At 38.6% G+C, this 18,075-nt stretch overlaps 1 protein-coding gene and 4 non-coding genes across 6 annotated transcripts; 1 reads left to right on the plus strand and 4 right to left on the minus strand.

Annotated features, from left to right (window-relative positions):
- Positions 1-977: 977 nt before the first annotated feature.
- Positions 978-1,050, minus strand: trnar-ccg. The gene has a single exon. It is a non-coding gene; the product is annotated as a tRNA-Arg (tRNA).
- Positions 1,051-1,666: 616 nt separating this feature from the next.
- trnaw-cca lies at positions 1,667-1,792 on the minus strand. The gene is made up of 2 exons: positions 1,756-1,792; positions 1,667-1,702 (listed from the first exon to the last, which is right to left on the minus strand). It is a non-coding gene; the product is annotated as a tRNA-Trp (tRNA).
- Positions 1,793-3,485: 1,693 nt separating this feature from the next.
- Positions 3,486-3,558, minus strand: trnar-ccg. Its single transcript has one exon. It is a non-coding gene; the product is annotated as a tRNA-Arg (tRNA).
- Positions 3,559-4,898: 1,340 nt separating this feature from the next.
- On the minus strand, positions 4,899-4,971 carry trnar-ccg. Its single transcript has one exon. It is a non-coding gene; the product is annotated as a tRNA-Arg (tRNA).
- Positions 4,972-6,898: 1,927 nt separating this feature from the next.
- On the plus strand, positions 6,899-12,414 carry LOC125299545 (zinc finger protein 660-like). Of its 2 annotated transcripts, none has more exons than XM_048250864.1 (3): positions 6,899-6,988; positions 7,880-8,164; positions 10,525-12,414. In XM_048250864.1, exons 2-3 carry the CDS (start codon positions 7,894-7,896, stop codon positions 11,679-11,681), a joined length of 1,428 nt encoding a protein of 475 aa, XP_048106821.1. In that variant the 5' UTR covers positions 6,899-6,988; positions 7,880-7,893; the 3' UTR covers positions 11,682-12,414. The 2 variants fall into 2 exon arrangements, with proteins under 2 accessions (XP_048106821.1, XP_048106820.1); XM_048250863.1 differs by having other exon boundaries at positions 6,932-7,195.
- Positions 12,415-18,075: the final 5,661 nt, after the last annotated feature.

Consider the following 18,075-nt stretch of genomic DNA (forward strand, 5'->3'; position numbering starts at 1 on the left):
TGTGATAAGAGCAAAGAGATGTTTTTCTGTGTTTCATGCATGGCAACACAGCTTTCCTTTAAATGTTCATGGCATTAAAACTTTTTGAGCTGAACTCATTCTGATCGAACAGAGAGAGAGAAAGAAAGAGAGATGGAGCCAGATGTATTTTTTTGTGTGTTTGTGAGACGGATGAAGTGATATACACTGTGTATCGTTTCTATATGTAAATCAGTTTCGATGTTTTGCTTTAACAATGCAAATTATATCATGCCAGTTGATATTGAATTAAACTGAATAAACATTGTTTTTCTTTTATTTATTCACTCCTTCTAATGGCTGTAGGGAGAGAAATAGAGTAGAGCAGACAACAAAAGTGATTCTTCATTGTTCTCTGGAGCAGAACTAACAAGTAGTTTGTTTATACACTTTAATGTTACAACCTAGTGGGACTTGAACTTGTAATCTCCAGCTCCAGCAGCTGTTTTATCCATTAGGCCACAGGGCCTTTATGTTAAAGGAAACTTTTTCACATATCTCTGTTTCTTGAGGTCACTGAATAGTGTCGGTACAAAAACAAAACAAATCAACAATCGGTTCTCCCTAGCTCGAGTTGCTGCAGCCAACAGTTAGTGCTGCCAGGTAGCTACAGTAGTGCTACACTCTGGGGGCTTGTTCAAGAGCCCCCATGTTCATATGAAAAAACGGAGATCTATGTGAAAAATCGCCAGAGTTCTCCTTGAATCAGTGTCTCAACAGTAAATGCCCAGTTCAGCTGCACCTTCCTCTCCTTTCCATCTTCTCTGCTCCTCTGCTTTCTACTTCTCCTCTCATCTCAAGGCCTCTCTGCTCCTCTGCTCTCCTCCCCTTTACGTATTTCACAACACTCCTTCACTCTGAAGAGTAAAGGCAGCACACTGAGCAGGAGATTATGACAAATACGAAGCAACTGATGACCATCTGAACGAGTCATTGAGTTACATTCTCTTATAATGTTATGACCCAGGTGGGACTTGAACCCACAATCCCCAGCTCCGGAGGCTGATGCCTTATCCATTAGGCCACTGGGCCTGGATGTACAGTAAAGCAGCAGTCAATCAAATTTTCACAGGAACGGAGAGCACTGGGCAACTCATTCCACCAACAAGGAAACACTGAGGAAAAGAATCTTGAATTTGACCTATAGCGTTTATGGTCAACACAACAAACACTCATCAGAAGACCGCAGTCGGTAGAATTTTACACGTTCTTTGCTTGATATGATTGACATAACACTATGGCCAATCACCGCCTTCATTATCAGCTATTTAATTTGTTGAAGAGACTGAAGATAGCTTAATCAACAGCATAACACATAGGCCTACACATAGTTTGTTCTAACCTTCATTTTGTAAAGTAGCCTACATTTTTTTTTTAGCACCCTGGATTCCAATTTAATCAATCAGCTGTAGGCTAGATTAGAAGACTTCTATGGCAAAGACTGATGGTCCCTCAGCTGGGCATGGTCATGGCTCAGAAACTCCTCTTAGGAGTGTGTGTTGGCCAGTTACAGCATTGGATCTGCTTACCAATAAGAAAATAACTAACGTGTTCATATGAGAAACAGAGATCTATGCGAAAAATCGCCAGAGCTGAGGACCATCTGAACGATCGTCTAGTCAATGAGTTACATTCTCTTATAATTTTACGACCCAGGTGGGACTTGAACCCACAATCCCCAGCTCCAGACGCTGATGCCTTATCCATTAGGCCACTGGGCCTGCTCAATGATATATATTGGAGGCTGATGCCTTATCCATTAGGCCACTGGGCCTGCTCAATGATGTATATTAGGAAAAAGTATGTAAACATTTCATATTGTACACAACAGAATTTCCCACGTTCTTTGCTTGATATGATCACTTTGACCAACACTTTGACCAATCACTTTGACCAATCACCGCCTTTCATTATCAGGTATTTCATTTGTTGAAGAGACGGAAGATAGCTTCATAAACAGCATAACACATAGGCCTACACATAGTTTGTAATATTACAACCCAGGTGGGACTTGAACCCACAATCCCCAAGGAAACACCGATCTAGGTGATGGCTAGATAGAAAAACTAAGTAGGTGACGAAAAGACAAAAAGAAAGAAAGAAAAAAATAGACACCCAAACACTCCTACAGACACATGCAGTATTGGTGCCTTAAAACATACAATTATATCCACATCTACAGTATATCAAGAGATGCTAAGAAAGTAATCATACTGAGAGAGTCACAGGAGTCTTTGTAGATAGGATAGTGAGATGTGGGTCTAATAGGTCCTGGGGCAAGAGGTTTTGGTGTGTATAACAAACTGTGCATTTTGCTTTGTGTTTCTTAGTGTATAGATATACATGCGCATGTGTGTGTCTGTGTGTGTGTACAATTAAATCCAAAGGTTTAGTTACTGGAGAGGGTCGGGATTCTGGAGTCACTTGTGTGATAATCGGTATCAGAATTGCGCATATAGGTCTATGTGTGCATGTGAGTGTGTATGTTTTATGTTTTGAAACAACTTCAAGAGGTGAACAATTAGATGAAGAGCACAAGTGACCGCAGAGGATGGGTTTTCTGGAGTTACTTGTGTGACAGGGAGGGAGGCAAATAGACCTCTGAAGTTCGCCTACAAAAAAGCTGCCATCTTTGACATCCGGTATCTGGCGTTTTTTCCTATGGGAAAAAAACATCGGGATTTTAGCAGCATAGGGTGCAGTTGGGATGCCAGATATGAAGTTGTGGGGGATACGTAAACAGCCAATGCCTGACACAATGTGACAACCAGGTGGGACTTGAATCCACAATAACCAGCTCCGGAGGCTGATGCCTTACCCATTAGGCTACTGGACCTGCTGCTCGTGTTGTGTTCATTGTCCAAGGTCAAGGGCTTTATTTACAGAGTAGTTAAGTTTGGCTTAGAAATGCAGTTAATTTTTCAACTCTGCTTTGTAGATTTCTTCCAGTTTTATTTAGTCAACAGTGCATTTTTGGTGTTTAGTGACAGGTGAATTCTATGCCATGGGGCATATGCCATGGGGGTGTGAACCCACAACACCCAGCTCCCAAGGCTGCTATCTTATCTATTACAATTCTTACAGACGCTTGCATTGAATGCAGTGCTGGAGACGCATCTCGATCACTTTACGTGGGCTTTCGTCATCCGTTGCCAAAGTGAATTGTGGTTCCATTACATCGCTTTCCTCCTGTCGCCTCCGTCAAAAAGTTGAGACATTTTCAACTTTTGCTGCACCAACTGACAGCAACGCAAAGCACCAGCCAATCGAATTACGGCCATTCTTCAAGATATACATCATAGTGCTCTGTGCATCTAGGCCCTAGGGTTACAGTAGGTGCGCAACGTGAGTGAGCAATGTCTGAGTAGCATTTTTTTGAGGGCAGTGATGCTTTGTGGAAGAATACTTCCACACCTATTTTGCGTGTGACCACCACTGATGTTATTCTGGAACTTTCATAAATTTTACAACCCAGGTGGGACTTGAACCCACAATCCCCAGCTCCGGAGGCTGATGCCTTATCCATTAGGCCACTGGGCCTGCTCAAAGATTCATGTTAGGTATCTTTGAAAAAGTATGTAAACATTTCATATTATACACAACACAAAACACTCAAAGAACTGAAATTCCGCTGCAACACTGTTATCTGTGCATTGCAATGCAGATAGACAGCAGAATACTCTCGGGTGCTGCTGTGTCGTGTTTGGGTCCGCATGCCCATGGGTTGGGCTGTAGCCTACCCACAACAGTGGATGATGCTATGTTGTCTCTCTCTCTTTCTCTCTTAAAACACAGTTAATATCAAGCTCAGGATGACCACCTCGGCAGCTCCAGTGTCAAGCAATGAATCTGTTCCTCTTTCACCCTGCCAAGCTTTTCGCCAATACCATGTTATCACTTTGTGCTCTGTGCTTGAAAAGTGCTATATAAATACTATTATTTATTATTATTATTATTATTATTATTATTATTACTATTGCTACTATATGCTATTTAAAATTACCTTCACTTATATCGTTACTTAAACTTTAAGTTAAAATACAAACCTCTCCAATTCCTATTATTGTAACTCTCAGACTGTTCTCTCTCTTACCTTCACAAATGCATTGCCTTTTTATGAGGTACACCTCAGCAAGCAGCCGCTGCAACAGCTGTCCACTGTATTTCAGAACTCTAACTCTAATTTGCCATTACCAACCTTTTACAACAAAAACATAACTTAGCAGGTATCAAGTGGAATGACCATTTTTCCACTACCACACTCGTTATCAACCATTTATAGACCCTTTCAACAATAAAAACAAAAACAATGCTTGAACGTTCTATTTGGGCCCCAATCTACTTCCTCTGCATTAAGATAACATATGGAATGTTAAAAAGGAAGTCTTGTGGGGCCAACTATGATGCTGATAATGGAACTCTCTTGAAAGGGTCTATAATATTTTGATCATGGAAACCCATGACATCCAACACATCACTTACAGTTTGAAACATTACCAAAGGCTTTTCAAAGTGAAATATTTTCCAATATTTCTCCCAATTCCATAAGTCAACTTCAACCATTTATATGTGAAGATTTCACTCAGACATACATCCTCTGTCCCATAGACTGTATAATATATACAGTCTATGCTCTGTCCCTGACCCCACCAAGCATCCCATTGCTATTTTTACACGGGGCTCACACTCACTCTCCTGTGCACACAGACACACAGTCTCCTCCTTATTCACAAGCTATGCAAGTATATGACGTCTTTTACAAGTGCTCTGCCTGAAGAGTAAAGGCAACACACTGAGCAGGAGATTATGCCAAATGCGAAATAACTGATGACCATCTGAACGATCGTCTAGTCATTTAGTTACATTCTCTTATAATTTTACAACCCAGGTGGGACTTGAACCCACAATCCCCAGCTCCGGAGGCTGATGCCTTATCCATTAGGCCACTGGGCCTGCTCAATGAGATATGTTGGAGGCTGATGCCTTATCCATTAGGCCACTGGGCCTGCTCAATGATATATATTGGAGGCTGATGCCTTAACCATTAGGCCACTGGGCCTGCTCAATGAAGTATATTAGGAAAAAGTATGTAAACATTTCATATTGTACACAACAGAATTTCCCAATTTTCCTAATATACATCATGTAAGTATATGACGTCTTTTACAAGTGCTCTGCCATGGACTTCTAGTACTGTACTTAACTCCACCAGCAACTTGTCTAACAAGTTATTTTACTTTCATTCAACACTACTCTATATGCTTTTTTACCTTTACATCTACTACTTTTACACAGAACTATTACACATCATTCTAGGCACCAGGCCTCAACCAGTGCCTTACTTGGCCACCTGTCCACTCGATCTTGGAGTGTTTCAACTTCCAGCTGTCAGCTGTACTCATGCAAACCTTGTTATATACTACATTATTTCCTTCCCATGCAGGAAATGAGGGTATTTTTTTTATTATTTTACACATGCAAAATCATTTCCCTTATTCAACCTTGTACACACAAATGCTTACCACAATCTGCAGTATTAATTACTTGGAGTACAGTCTGGTCAGAGGAGTTTAGCTGCTATTAAGCCCCTGACCACCTGGGCTCCTGAGCCACTCAAATGTCCATGTCCCTTTTTTTAGTCCTTTCACAGGTCCCACCAGAATCGCCAATTATGTGGTGTCAAATTTTAATTAAATAATACAAACTCAAAAAATTTCAAACAACGTAGATGAATACTGCAGATGATGGCTTTAAAGCAACACCAAAGAACTTTTCCTCTGCACGCACGCTATTTGTTTATCCAGCACTGGCTTTGCAAAAAACAATGTCCACAGACAAGGTAGGCTATATATTGCATTATTTTATGAAAGTATGATGTATTGCGACATCGTGCAAGTCAAATTTGTAGTTTCCTATGTCTCATTCCATTGAACTACAGATCCGCTACCCGATCTGGCAAACTTACATAGTGCGGTTATAGCTGATAGAGGGCTGCGAAGTGAATGTCGAAGTGCTGTTCACCCTATAACGAGTTGATGAACCACTGAAACAATTTTGGAAACATTATTTTAAGGTACAAAAAACTCTTTGGTGTTGCTTTAATGCATTCCAGAGCATAGGTTCATGAAGCAAGCTGCTTCTGACTTTCTGTACATAATTCTTATACCCTTCCTTCTCATGCCGTCACTTGTTTGTGTGAACACAGAATAGGTAACATCTCCCATGTCTTCTTTGCCACATTAGGCAATACATATGTACCTCGGTCTTCAGTCTATTTTCCTTCTAATGACCTCTGACCTTGCTGAACAGCCGCTTAGTCTGCCCAGTCTCTCTAGGCATACATGTCCTTATAAGTAAACTCCTGGCCCCAAGCATGTGTATATGCCTTAGCTATAATTACCCCCTGCTGTTTCACCACATGGACCTCAGACAGTTAGGCCTATATATTATATTATAGTATATTATATTATATAATATAATATATTTTCAGAAAACTACTACTACATAATTAGAATATATTTTCATAAAGCTACATAACATACATAAAACTACCACAAAGGCTGCTATAGTCATCTGCACCATACAACAAAATAATATGCTGGCACTGCTATTACACTAAGACTACCACTTAGTGCTTATTTGTGACATGAGCAGTGTGTCAAAACAAACAAACAAAATAAATACATAAAAAAAAACGAACTCCAAGAACTACATCAACCAGTCGCTTAGGATAAAAGTGTCAAGGGGGTTTGCTGCAGGAAATCTCTTGTAACAATCCAACAGTGGCACAGTTCCATGAACTCCGCGTTCCTGATTCAGAAATCCAGTTCGGAATTTGTAGTGGCTCAGCATACGACGTCTTGACGACCGCGGAAGAGTCGCTCAGCAATCACGGCGGGACTATTTAATATCTGCTAGAGACGACGCAAGGCTCCGTGATCCTGGACTTGAGTGCTTATTAATCTGGAAGGTAGGAGGCAGCTAATGGGAAATAGTCGGGAGATAGAAGCCGACACAACGCAGACAGCGGGAAATGAGTGGATGTCCTGAGGGGAGAACCATTTCAGCTGGCGACAGACTCCTTTACCTGTTTACATATAACTCATAAAATCGAACTATCGTTATCAAACGGCTCAGGTTAGGCTACGCACAAACGGAAGAGTGTGACTAGACTAGGGTAAGTTATAAACGCGTGTTTGGCTGCAAATGTATGTTCAGTCAGAAATGCACCAAAACGACTGAGTAAAACTATTGTGCTAATGGTTACTGGTATAGGCTTACTATACTATTTAGTTATTTACTTATTGGTTAGCAGATCCAAAGCTGTAACTGGCCAACACACTCTCCTAAGAGGAGTTTCTGAGCCATGACCATGCCTAGCTGAGGGACCATCAGCCTTTGCCATTATCTTCTGATCTAGCCAACAGCCGATTGATTAAATTGGAATCCAGGGTGCTAAAAAACCCCAACAACAACGTGTAGTAGGCTACTTTACAAAATGAAGGTTAGAACAAACTATGTGTAGGCCAATGTGTTATGCTGTTTATAAAGCTATCTTCAGTCTCTTCAACAAATGAAATAGCTGCATGCACTTAGTTTAATAAGCGTTTGTTATGCGTTATGGTTTGTATGGTATAGTATTTATTAATTTTCATTAGGTTATTGATTTAATTGACATTGTTGTTTATTACTGCTATTCTCCTTAATGTAGGCCTAGTCTTACCAACTCATTATTGTTTACTGTTAAATCAAAATTTATTTGTATGTTGCTTTGGACAAAAGCGTCTGCTAAATACAATAACCATATTATCCTTGCAATTAATGAAAGTTTCTTAATTCTGGATTTCTTTTGCAAAAACAGAACTGAAGTCTAAAATGTCAGGGTTTCCTGGACCCTCACAACTACTCGTGGCAGTGAAGGAGGAGATAAAAGAAGAAGAAGAAGAATTTGATCATTTCCTACACGAGTATCTGAGTGCAATTCATGAAGAGGATGAAAAGCCTGTACTGCAATATGACTATAAGACTGAAACACACACAGCACCAATCTTGACCTGCAAAGAAGAGGAGTCTCCACTGACGAACATTAAAGAGGAAGAAGAATATGATTTAAGAGAATTTGATCATGAGGACACTTCTCTGAGAAGTAAGTTGCTTAATTGTTTTATCATTGTATCATAGATATGGCTAAATATTCATATATGTGTACCAAAACAGCCATACATGTGAACATAGGATTACATGTAAACAGAAGATTCATGTATGTGAACCAAAACAGTATACCATAAGCATGCATGTGAATCTAAACTAAATCAATATAAAACACTTATATGTTTTAAGGCAGTGCAATAACTAAAAACACATCACTTATCGGTTTTTAAAACAGTGCAATAACTTTTCTTAATTGTCAATATAAACTAGCAGATATATAACAAATTTATATTTCTCCAACACACCACTAACATTATTTTAGAGTGGAGCTGAGCGGTGCCAATATCCCGCTCCTCACTCAGGTGGCTGTTCACTTCGCCGCTTATCCGCTCAAATTTGCGTCAGGTCGCTCCGCTCAATTCTGCTCCACTCCAGCTCAAATCCTTCCACTCCAGTGAAATTGCTCCACGCTTGCTACAGTTTAAAAGAGAGAGAAATGATCTACAAGCCAAATTGTCACCTTAAACAGAAAACTTAAATCCCAAAGAACTAAGAGCAAAGGCAATATATTTATATAAGCACATTTATTTTTAAAAGATTATACAACAACGAACAAGCTTGGCAACATCAATACACATAAGCCTAAAAATAAAGGAGTCAGTGGGATTAATTGCCTGAAGAATAGAGGGTTAGCATCCAAGTTTTTACCCTATTTTAAGTGCACTCTCACTACCTTTAGTTATAGGCATTTATCCTGGTCATTGTAAGTGCCATTCACACATGCTATATTTTTTTCAGCACAGTCGGCTACCCAGATCTGCCACCATTTCATGTATAATACTTGCATTGATTTGATTTTGATTTTTAAATAATAAAAAAACAAAAAAGTGTACCGGTATTGTACAATTCTTACATTTTGAAATTTATCTCACCTCAGCAAGCTGCCAGCTGGACATGACTTTTTATGTATGTATAGGCCATAAGAACCATGGTGGATGGGGTCTAAGTTTGCAGCAAAGCTAACCAACGTCGTCTATATCAGGAAAGAAATAGCGAGCAGCCTGATAACCAAATGAAATGCTCGGCGGGCCGGATGAAAGTGCTTGGCGGGCCGCAGTTTGCCCACCTCCGCTCTACATTGTTAGTATCTAGTTGCTTTGTAGGAATAGTACACTTGTATGACTTATCAGTTTCCTTTCTAAAATATTTAGCAAACCCCATCCACGAGCTTACAATGGCCAATTTTTGAAATTTAAAGGTCTTGGTTTTATTAGGAAGAAATTCATTCGGACTGGATTTGGACAGACTCATGGCGTGAACGGTATCAGAGCGAAATTGGAGCAAACAGAGCGGCCGCTCCGGCCTCTAAATTAAAAAGAGCTTTGCGCTCCAACAAAATTCCATCCGCTGTGCTCACTCACGCTCCACTCCCCTCACTATCTATGCGTTCCACGTTTTCATATCAACCTAAATTAGGTGATTGATCAGTCTGGTTCTATTTTAAATAAATAACGCCTCTTTGCTAAGGCCGACTGGATTTCAAACTTGCACGCTGTGGGTCTGACAGAAGCGGAAATGGTAGAATGTGCGTAACTGAAAAGTGTTTAACTGGTTTTGCACAGGTGTAAGTTAAAAACATATCAGACAGGTATAAAAATGCTAAACATTTGAGAGATTTGAAAAACAGTTAAAGATGTTTTAAATCAATTCCAAAATAAACAGGCAATCAGTGAAGGGACTTGAGAATACGTGCAATGTTGGCTCTCCTTCTGTTCTGCAATTTGTTTATGGATTTCTTCAGTACACGAGAAGATCATAGGATACTGAGGGCAGTTAGTTACATTCAAAAGTTAATTTTAAAAAATCACTATAGCAAGTGAAACGGGTAGTGTGCAGGAGTTTCAAAAGTTAATAAAAAAACACTATTGCAAGTGAAACGGAACATGAAAATGTTCCTCTTGTCCCCCACTCACAAAAGGAGCCTATAGCCTATGACTAATGTCTCCCAATGGATTCTCCCATGTGTGATCAAAAAAAAGAAATGTTAGGTTGGTGAGGCCCCACTAGTTCTGTGTTCGTCATTTGTTGACCTAATAGGTTCTTTGAGTTTTGTTAGTTGATACATTTGAGTGTTGGTCATAATTTCTCCAGCTCAAAGTCATACTTATATTTCTATTAATGTCTAGGCTCCAGGTAAGACCACTTAAGGTCTTACCCATGGTGTTAAATTAGCAGGTTGATTTTGCCTAATTATTAAATTGCCAATCATTCAAATTAGTGCCCATACTGTACATACTGTACTATGTAGTGGAGAAGAAAGAGGATAATGCCTAAAAATGTTTTCTAATATTATAGGAGGCTCTCAAAGGATTCAGTCTCACAAAAAAGTGAGGAACACTGAGGAAAAAAGACACAAGAAGAAAAATGACAAACGTTTCCGGTGCAGGAAGACTTCGTACCGAAAATCACATCAGCGACTGGTTACCAAGGAGACAAAACATGAATGCCCTCAGTGTTCCAGAACCTTTGTGTCATTTTCCACTCTTGCAATTCATCAACGAGTGCACACAGGAAACAAGCCCCATCAGTGCAGCACATGTGGCAAGAATTTCAGCATTATCTCAAATCTCGCTAGACATCAGATCATGCATACTGGAGAGAAGCCGTATCGGTGTTCTCAATGCGGAAAGACCTATTTTCGAATATCTGATCTCAGGCTACACGAGATGATCCATACTGGAGAAAGGCCATATCATTGCACTACGTGCGAAAAGAGTTACAGGACTATGTCAGATCTTACCAAACATCAAATTGTGCATAGGCCTAATGGTGAAAAGGCACATGAGTGTCCTCAGTGTGGAAAAACATGTTGGAGAGCATATGACCTCAAGAAACATCAGATGATCCATACTGGGGAAAGGCCATATGAATGTTCTACATGTGGAAAGAGTTTCAGGGCGAGGCCAGACCTCACCAAACATCAGATCACACATAATAGGGAAAAGCCATACAAGTGTTCTCAGTGTGAAAAGTCCTTCATGAGTATCTATCATCTTAAAAGACATCAGATGATCCATACTGGGGAAAAGCCATATCAATGTACTGTGTGTGGGAAGAGTTTCAGGCGTAGCTCACAACTCGCTACTCATCAGATGACACACACAGAAAAGCCTCACAGAGAAAAAAAGCCTCATAAGTGCTCTCAGTGTGGAAACGGCTTCACAACTGCAGGTAGTCTTGGGGCACATCAGATTATTCATACAGGAGAAAAACCTTTTAAATGTTCACAGTGTGGAAAGGCCTACAATAACCTCTCTAATCTTAGTGCACACAAGAAAACACACAGTGGAGGAAAGCCATATCACTGCAGCACATGTGGGAAGAGTTTCAGAAGTAGAGCAGATCTTGCCGATCATGAAACCATACACACTGGAGAGAAGCCTCAGAAGTGTTCTCAGTGTGGAGAGACTTTTGGTCGAAGGTTTCAACTCAAATATCACCACAAGAAATGACTCTGCAGAATATCAACAATTGAGCAAACATTTGTTTTGTCATTAATGGCATGCTGTCTGAAGCTGTGGTAACAAATATTAAGGTAAATCCAATATTGTTATACCGGTACATTTATCACTTTGTCCCGCAATACCAAAGGCCTTACAGAGAGTGTTTCAATGAGTAACGCTAACTTAAATAATATAGTTCTGTCGTCACACGAATCTGAACAGTCTCATGCTCATAGACCAGCCCTTAGTTATGTAGATTGGTATACATTACTATGATCATCGGCCCTTAGTTATGTAGATTGGTATACATTACTATGACCATCGGCCCTTAGTTATATAGATTGGTATACATTACTATGGCCATCGGCCCATACTTATGTAGATTGGTGTACATTACTATGACTATCGGCCCTTAGTTATATAGATTGGTATACATTACTATGACCATCGGCCCTTAGTTATATAGATTGGTATACATTACTATGATCATGGGCCCTTAGTTATATAGATTGGTATACATTACTAAGACCATCGGCCTTTAGTTATATATTGGTATACATTACTATGAGCCTTTATGTAGATTGGTATGCATTATTATGATTCATTGTGAACAGAATGTCCCTGCTTTGTGACCTATTATGAATGTATGAGTAATGTTTCATGGATACTGTGTTGAAATAACTCTTTGTGTTTAATAAATCTTTATTGGCATGTTTGTATAACAGCACATTGGTGAATATCTGTGAGGTTGTTCCTGATTATTTAGTGTTAGTATTTTTTATTTTTTTTTACTGATGTGTTTTGTACTTTTTTCTGTTGCTCTGAAAGGAAGAGGCAAAGTCATAGCCAAGCATGATAGGCCTACTCCACTGCCACAAACAGACAAAATACATGACACTGTATATCCCTTTCTGATGCAAGGAAACTAAAGTTTATACAGGATGTCTTCTTTTTCTTATTATTTATTATTTTTGAGTTGATCAAAATACATTTAATAATCTTGTCAAGAACATCAGTCAGACGGTGACCTGAAACATTCAAATAGAGGAGAGCATGTCATGTTAGGTTACAGACAACAGATCCCTTTTCAGGATCCAATTCTGCTTCAAACATCCCTTACGAAAAAGTACTTTAGGATTTTAAAGTATTTTCGGACAAAATATTATAGTAATCGTATAGGAATACTATAGTATTTTGGGACATACTATAGAAGTACTATAAGAATACTAAAGAAATACTATAGCGGCTATAGAATACTATAGAGGTATTACACTGTAATGTGTAAGTGATGTGTTGGTATTTTTGCATTTCTTTTTCCAATTGGCAAGGTGTTTCTAAGTCTAATCATTAATTACAACATACTGTTATTCAAAATAATCACATATTTCGAGGGATTCTGGGCCCGTATTCACAAAGTATTTTATCTTACCACTAGGAGTACTCCTAAATCGCACTAAAAGATTTTATATAGGAGTTTTCCCTTAAAAGTTATTCACAAAGCCTTTCAGACCTACTCTCACCCCAACCACAGAGCCTTTCAGACCTCACTCCCCTCCAGGAGGCATTACAGGTCTCTCCACACCCGACCCAGCAGGTTCAGAGGAAGCTTCTTTCCTGAGGCTGTCACCCTATTGAACTCTAGCTTTGTATCCCGGTGACAACCAACCAACTAAGCCCCCCCCCCCGCCCAATGCATCCTTGACTGTGCCTGTTGAGATGCCCATATCTGTCTATATTTTTCATACTGAATATCCATATTTATTCTGTTTTCTTATATTATATTCTGTTACTACACTGCATATAATGATATTATTCTTACTACTATTATAATGTTGTCTGTACATGTTGTTCATACATTGTTCATCTTCCATAGCCATATTTATTCTGCTCTTATAAGGTAACTGCTAATATACACTGCACATATTTATATTTAATTTGAATTACTCTAAACCTCTCTATCTTACGTAAACCAACTGTATACTACTGTCTACACTGCACTATATTTCTTGACCTGTCTATGCACCACCTGTCTATACTTTTCTGCGTTTTTGCACTTAGACGCAAACTACATTTCGTTGTCTTCGTACTTGTACTCTGCACTATGACAAAGTTGAATCTAATCTATTGTGATGAGTTCAGAACATTACTTTAATTCAAATGATTATTCGGTTATGTGAAGGAAACTTTGTATCAGTCAATGTGTTGTTCCAGGTATGCCAAATAAATAGCATAATGGTGGTTAGTTACACCCATCACTGGTTGATAATCATGATATCTCATGTTATCCATGGTCATATTTATTACCTATGTCATTCAATTCATTAGAAAATGTATGTATATATAACACTGTTAAAAAGTATTATAAAACATTATGCCAGTAATGGACTGTTTTTGTACAGTATTGATACTGTAAAAGTAATTACAGGAAGTGACTATGCAACATTACAATATTTAACTACAAACAGCATTGTGAAATAACAGCAAGCTGTACTTGCCTTTCCTGTACATTTTTGGCAAGATACTGTATATGTACAGTACTGTTAAGGCAACCTAAATTACAGTAAAATACTGTTTCTGGAAATTACAACAGGATTTTGTGAAATGAATGACATACTGCATATTTACAGTATTAGATTTGTTTCCCCAGCTGCAATTTCTTTCTTCCCATCACACACTCCATACATAATTTCATTAATTAAACAATGCAAATTTATTAGCACAATTATAAAACATTATATGTTTACACATAAACATACAGAAGAAGGTTCTTTGCTGAACACCTACAGTACACATTAAATGAATGCTCATTGTTTGTGTATCAGATGAAATGTCAGATGAATTCTTACAGCTAAAAATAGCAACAACAATAAAAACAAAATGTGTGAGCGTGCACACCTTTTTGTCTATACTGTAATAACTGTTACTTGGATCTAACTCAATAAAATTATGAAAATATTTTCCAACTACTTTTTGCAAGTTTAGTGAATTAACTGATATTTTAAGTTAAGGACAACTTCAATGTATGCAAAAAGATTAAGTAGCCTTTTCAGAAAAAGCCAATAAATTGAGTACAATCAATGTAAAAAATATCAGCATATTATACACATTAGACTTATTTAAAATATGTAATATTTACATTAAAAAATACTAGTTAATGTCCTCTGATTGTTTTTAATCTTGACCAATTTGCCCTTTTTTGTTTTGTACATGCAAACGGCTTCAAATAATTAGTTGCTATTATGTCAGTGCAGGTTAGTGGAACACCTTCACATTAGTTTTTCACTGTGTGCATACATAATCTTACAACAATTTAATATCAAGTCAACAGGCACATTTGTAACAATTCACAAGCCATATTCCAGAGGTGGAAAGTAATGAAATACATTTACTCACGTTACTGTATTGAGTATTTTTTAAGTAGTTTATAAAATCGGTATTTTAAATTTTACTTGATTACATTTTGAGTGAAGTATTGTACTTAGCTACATAAAACATCCCATCCGTTACTTGAGTAAAAAAAAAAAAAGTTAAGACTAACGAAAACAGAAAGGGAGAGAAAAGAAATCGCGCCCTAAACCACTTTAGCCTAGTGATAATGATCAGCATGTAGCCTACAACAGGACATGAATCAAGCTGGCGCCATGCAGTCTTTCTGAAAGTGATGGAGATGGAGCTGGATCACAAGATGCATCAGATTACATGTGTAGCCTAACCTATGAAAGTGTATTTTCCGCTATTTCAATGGGTTGTCTCAGTTCGTTTTAGCACTAATGATAGCGGAGATATTCAAGCAAACACCATGGGATTTCGTGTTTTGACGTTTGTGCTCACCTTTCTTTGGAAAGAAGTTTATTAGCAGTTGTTTCCCCTCATTTTGATGTCTTTCTTTTTAGTAACCTGACTTGGCTTTCTTGGAGAAAACATTGCACCAGCAGCACAACAATGAGCGGTCCACTACTAGCGATGCTCAACTAAATAAACAAAAGATAGACTACCTTATGAATCGTGCAGGCGGACTAAACCATTTAGTTCTAGCAAGGGAGAGTGAGAGTGACCTTAGACAGTTTTCACTATGTTTTGTATACAAAATCCAGTCAGTCAAACTTTAAATTTCGTCTGACATTCATTTTGACATTTAATTTGGAAGTTCAAATATATTCAGGTAAAATAAATATATGGTGGACATATATATATATATATATATATATATATTCAGAAATTAGCTTAAACTTTCAGTGAGTCTATTCGAAATTTTCACCACACATTATATTAACACACATATAAAAAATCCAAACAAAAGAGTTGTGTATTAAAGTGGAATGACACAGGAAAAAAGTATTGAACGTGCCTACTGAAATTTCTTCAATACTTTGTGGGAAAGCCTTTGTTTGTAAAGACAGCTTTAAGACATTTCCTGTATGACAAAACGTATTAGTCACAATATCAGGTGTGATTTTGGCCCATTGTTCTAAACAGATTCCAGGGTCCCTCTTGTGAATCCTGATCTTTAGTTACTTCCAGAACTGTTTAATTGAATTTAATTGAATTGGCTGCCTTCAAGTCTTTCTGGAGCTTTCTCCGAGTGGTCATTGGCTCTTGAATTGACTATCCTTCTGACTCCCCTGGTCAGAAATATTGCGAGGAGATCCTGCATGGCAGTGATGTTTCTTCCACTTGCAGATAATGGCTCCCATGCTGCTTACTGAAGATTCTGAAGTTTTGAAATTCATCTGTAACCAGTTTCATTGATATGTTTTGCAACAATAAGGTTGCAAAGGTCTTGGGAAAGCTTTTTGCTTTTATCCATCATGAAATGTTTCTTGTGTGACACCTTGGTAATGAAAAACCTTTTTATAGCCCATCAATATACTAACTAAGCTTATATTAATTTGCACAGATAGAAAGGATAACTACTCTAACTACTTACAGATTCCAGCTCGTTCCTTCCCTTTCCTTGCCTTAGTGTTTTTTCTTAGCTTGTTTAATACTTTTTCCCTGTGTTATTCCACTTCATTACACATGACTCTACTTATGGAGTTGTTTGGATTTTTTATGTGTGGATTACCTGAGTTATTACTAATGCCTGGTGAAAATGTTGTACCCCCAGATTCCACTTTTCAAGGGCCCTCTCTCCATTGGGGCCCTATACTTCCCACTCTCCCCCAGTTTGACCCTTTAATCTGCTGAACCTTCTGCTCGTTTCCAAATATTAAAAAAAACTCTCTGCAACTCAACATTGGCCTGCCTGCCTCAGCTGCCTGTGAGGGGCTTTTCAGTTGTGCTGGATTACTGTTCACTGCAAAGCGACGCAAGGATGAGTGCAACTAACTTTGAAAATCAACTACTGCTCAAACTTGAAGGAGAACTCCATTTCTCAACGTCACCGAGTACTGTCGGTATGAACAAAACTGAAACAATGGTTTTACCTAGCTCGAGTTGCTGCAGCAACAGCTCTACACACTGGGAGCATGAACATGGCTGCCTTAGCTGCTGGCTGCAGCAACTCGAAGCAGGACCAAAGTCCTTTCCAGGCAAGTACCTCCACTCGGCGGCCAGATTGCAACATTTTGGGCACTTATCGTTGCATCTATTTCGGCAGAAATGCGTGTGTCTTCACACCAATCTTGCTCCAGCAGCGAGATCACAACAGATGATTGGCATGATGTCTTCACAGCACACCAGATGATTGGCATGATGTCTTCACAGCACACCACATGATTGGCTCAATGTATTTTACAACACACCACATGATTGGCTCAATGTATTCGCATGTCAATGTTTTGCCTTTTGTGATATTTGTAGACAACTGACTAACCCCATGCATTACTATGGAGAAAAAAAAAAGTAACTAAGTAACTTTTACTTAAAGTACATTTTAAATGAACTACTTTTTACTTTTACTTAAGTACATTTTCAGATCGGTATTTTAACTTGTACTTGAGTAATATTTCATCAAGGTATTGGTACTTTTACTTGAGTACAATATTATCGTACTTTTTCCACCTCTGCCATATTCAAAATGAGCTGAACAGTGTTTTAAGTGTTAAAAGTGTTTTACAGCTGTTCACAAGTCCAGGATAAGTCATGTCCAAGTGCCTAGGCAAGAAGCTTGTTTTTCCAGTCGTGAACCTGGGGCTTGGTTTTGGGCGCAGAGTGTCAAGGCCCACGGAAAGTCTTTGAAACACCTCAAATGTTTTGAAAAGCTTGGATCGATACTCAAGATTAAGTGCATATGTCAACCCAAGCAGTAAGCAGCATGTTTTGGCCAGATTTCCAAGATGAGTTAGGACTGGTATTCCCTCAATGATGATTCCTACTCCATCCGGCACATGGCAGACATAGATGCTCATATTCTTCACTTTCAGGTCCTTACGAACAGTGGTCTCTGCGGCCTCTTTGAGAT

This window comes from Alosa alosa, chromosome 8 (assembly GCF_017589495.1).
Source record: "Alosa alosa isolate M-15738 ecotype Scorff River chromosome 8, AALO_Geno_1.1, whole genome shotgun sequence".
Classification (NCBI taxonomy): Eukaryota; Metazoa; Chordata; class Actinopteri; order Clupeiformes; family Clupeidae; genus Alosa; species Alosa alosa.

What these genes read in the sequence shown, in the direction of transcription:
- LOC125299545 (XM_048250864.1), top strand. Translation starts at nt 7,894, where the DNA reads ATGTCAGGGTTTCCTGGACCCTCACAACTACTCGTGGCAGTGAAGGAG. An exon ending in TGAGGACACTTCTCTGAGAA is followed by an intron (nt 8,165 to 10,524) that starts GTAAGTTGCTTA and finishes CTAATATTATAG; the next exon opens with GAGGCTCTCAAAGGATTCAG.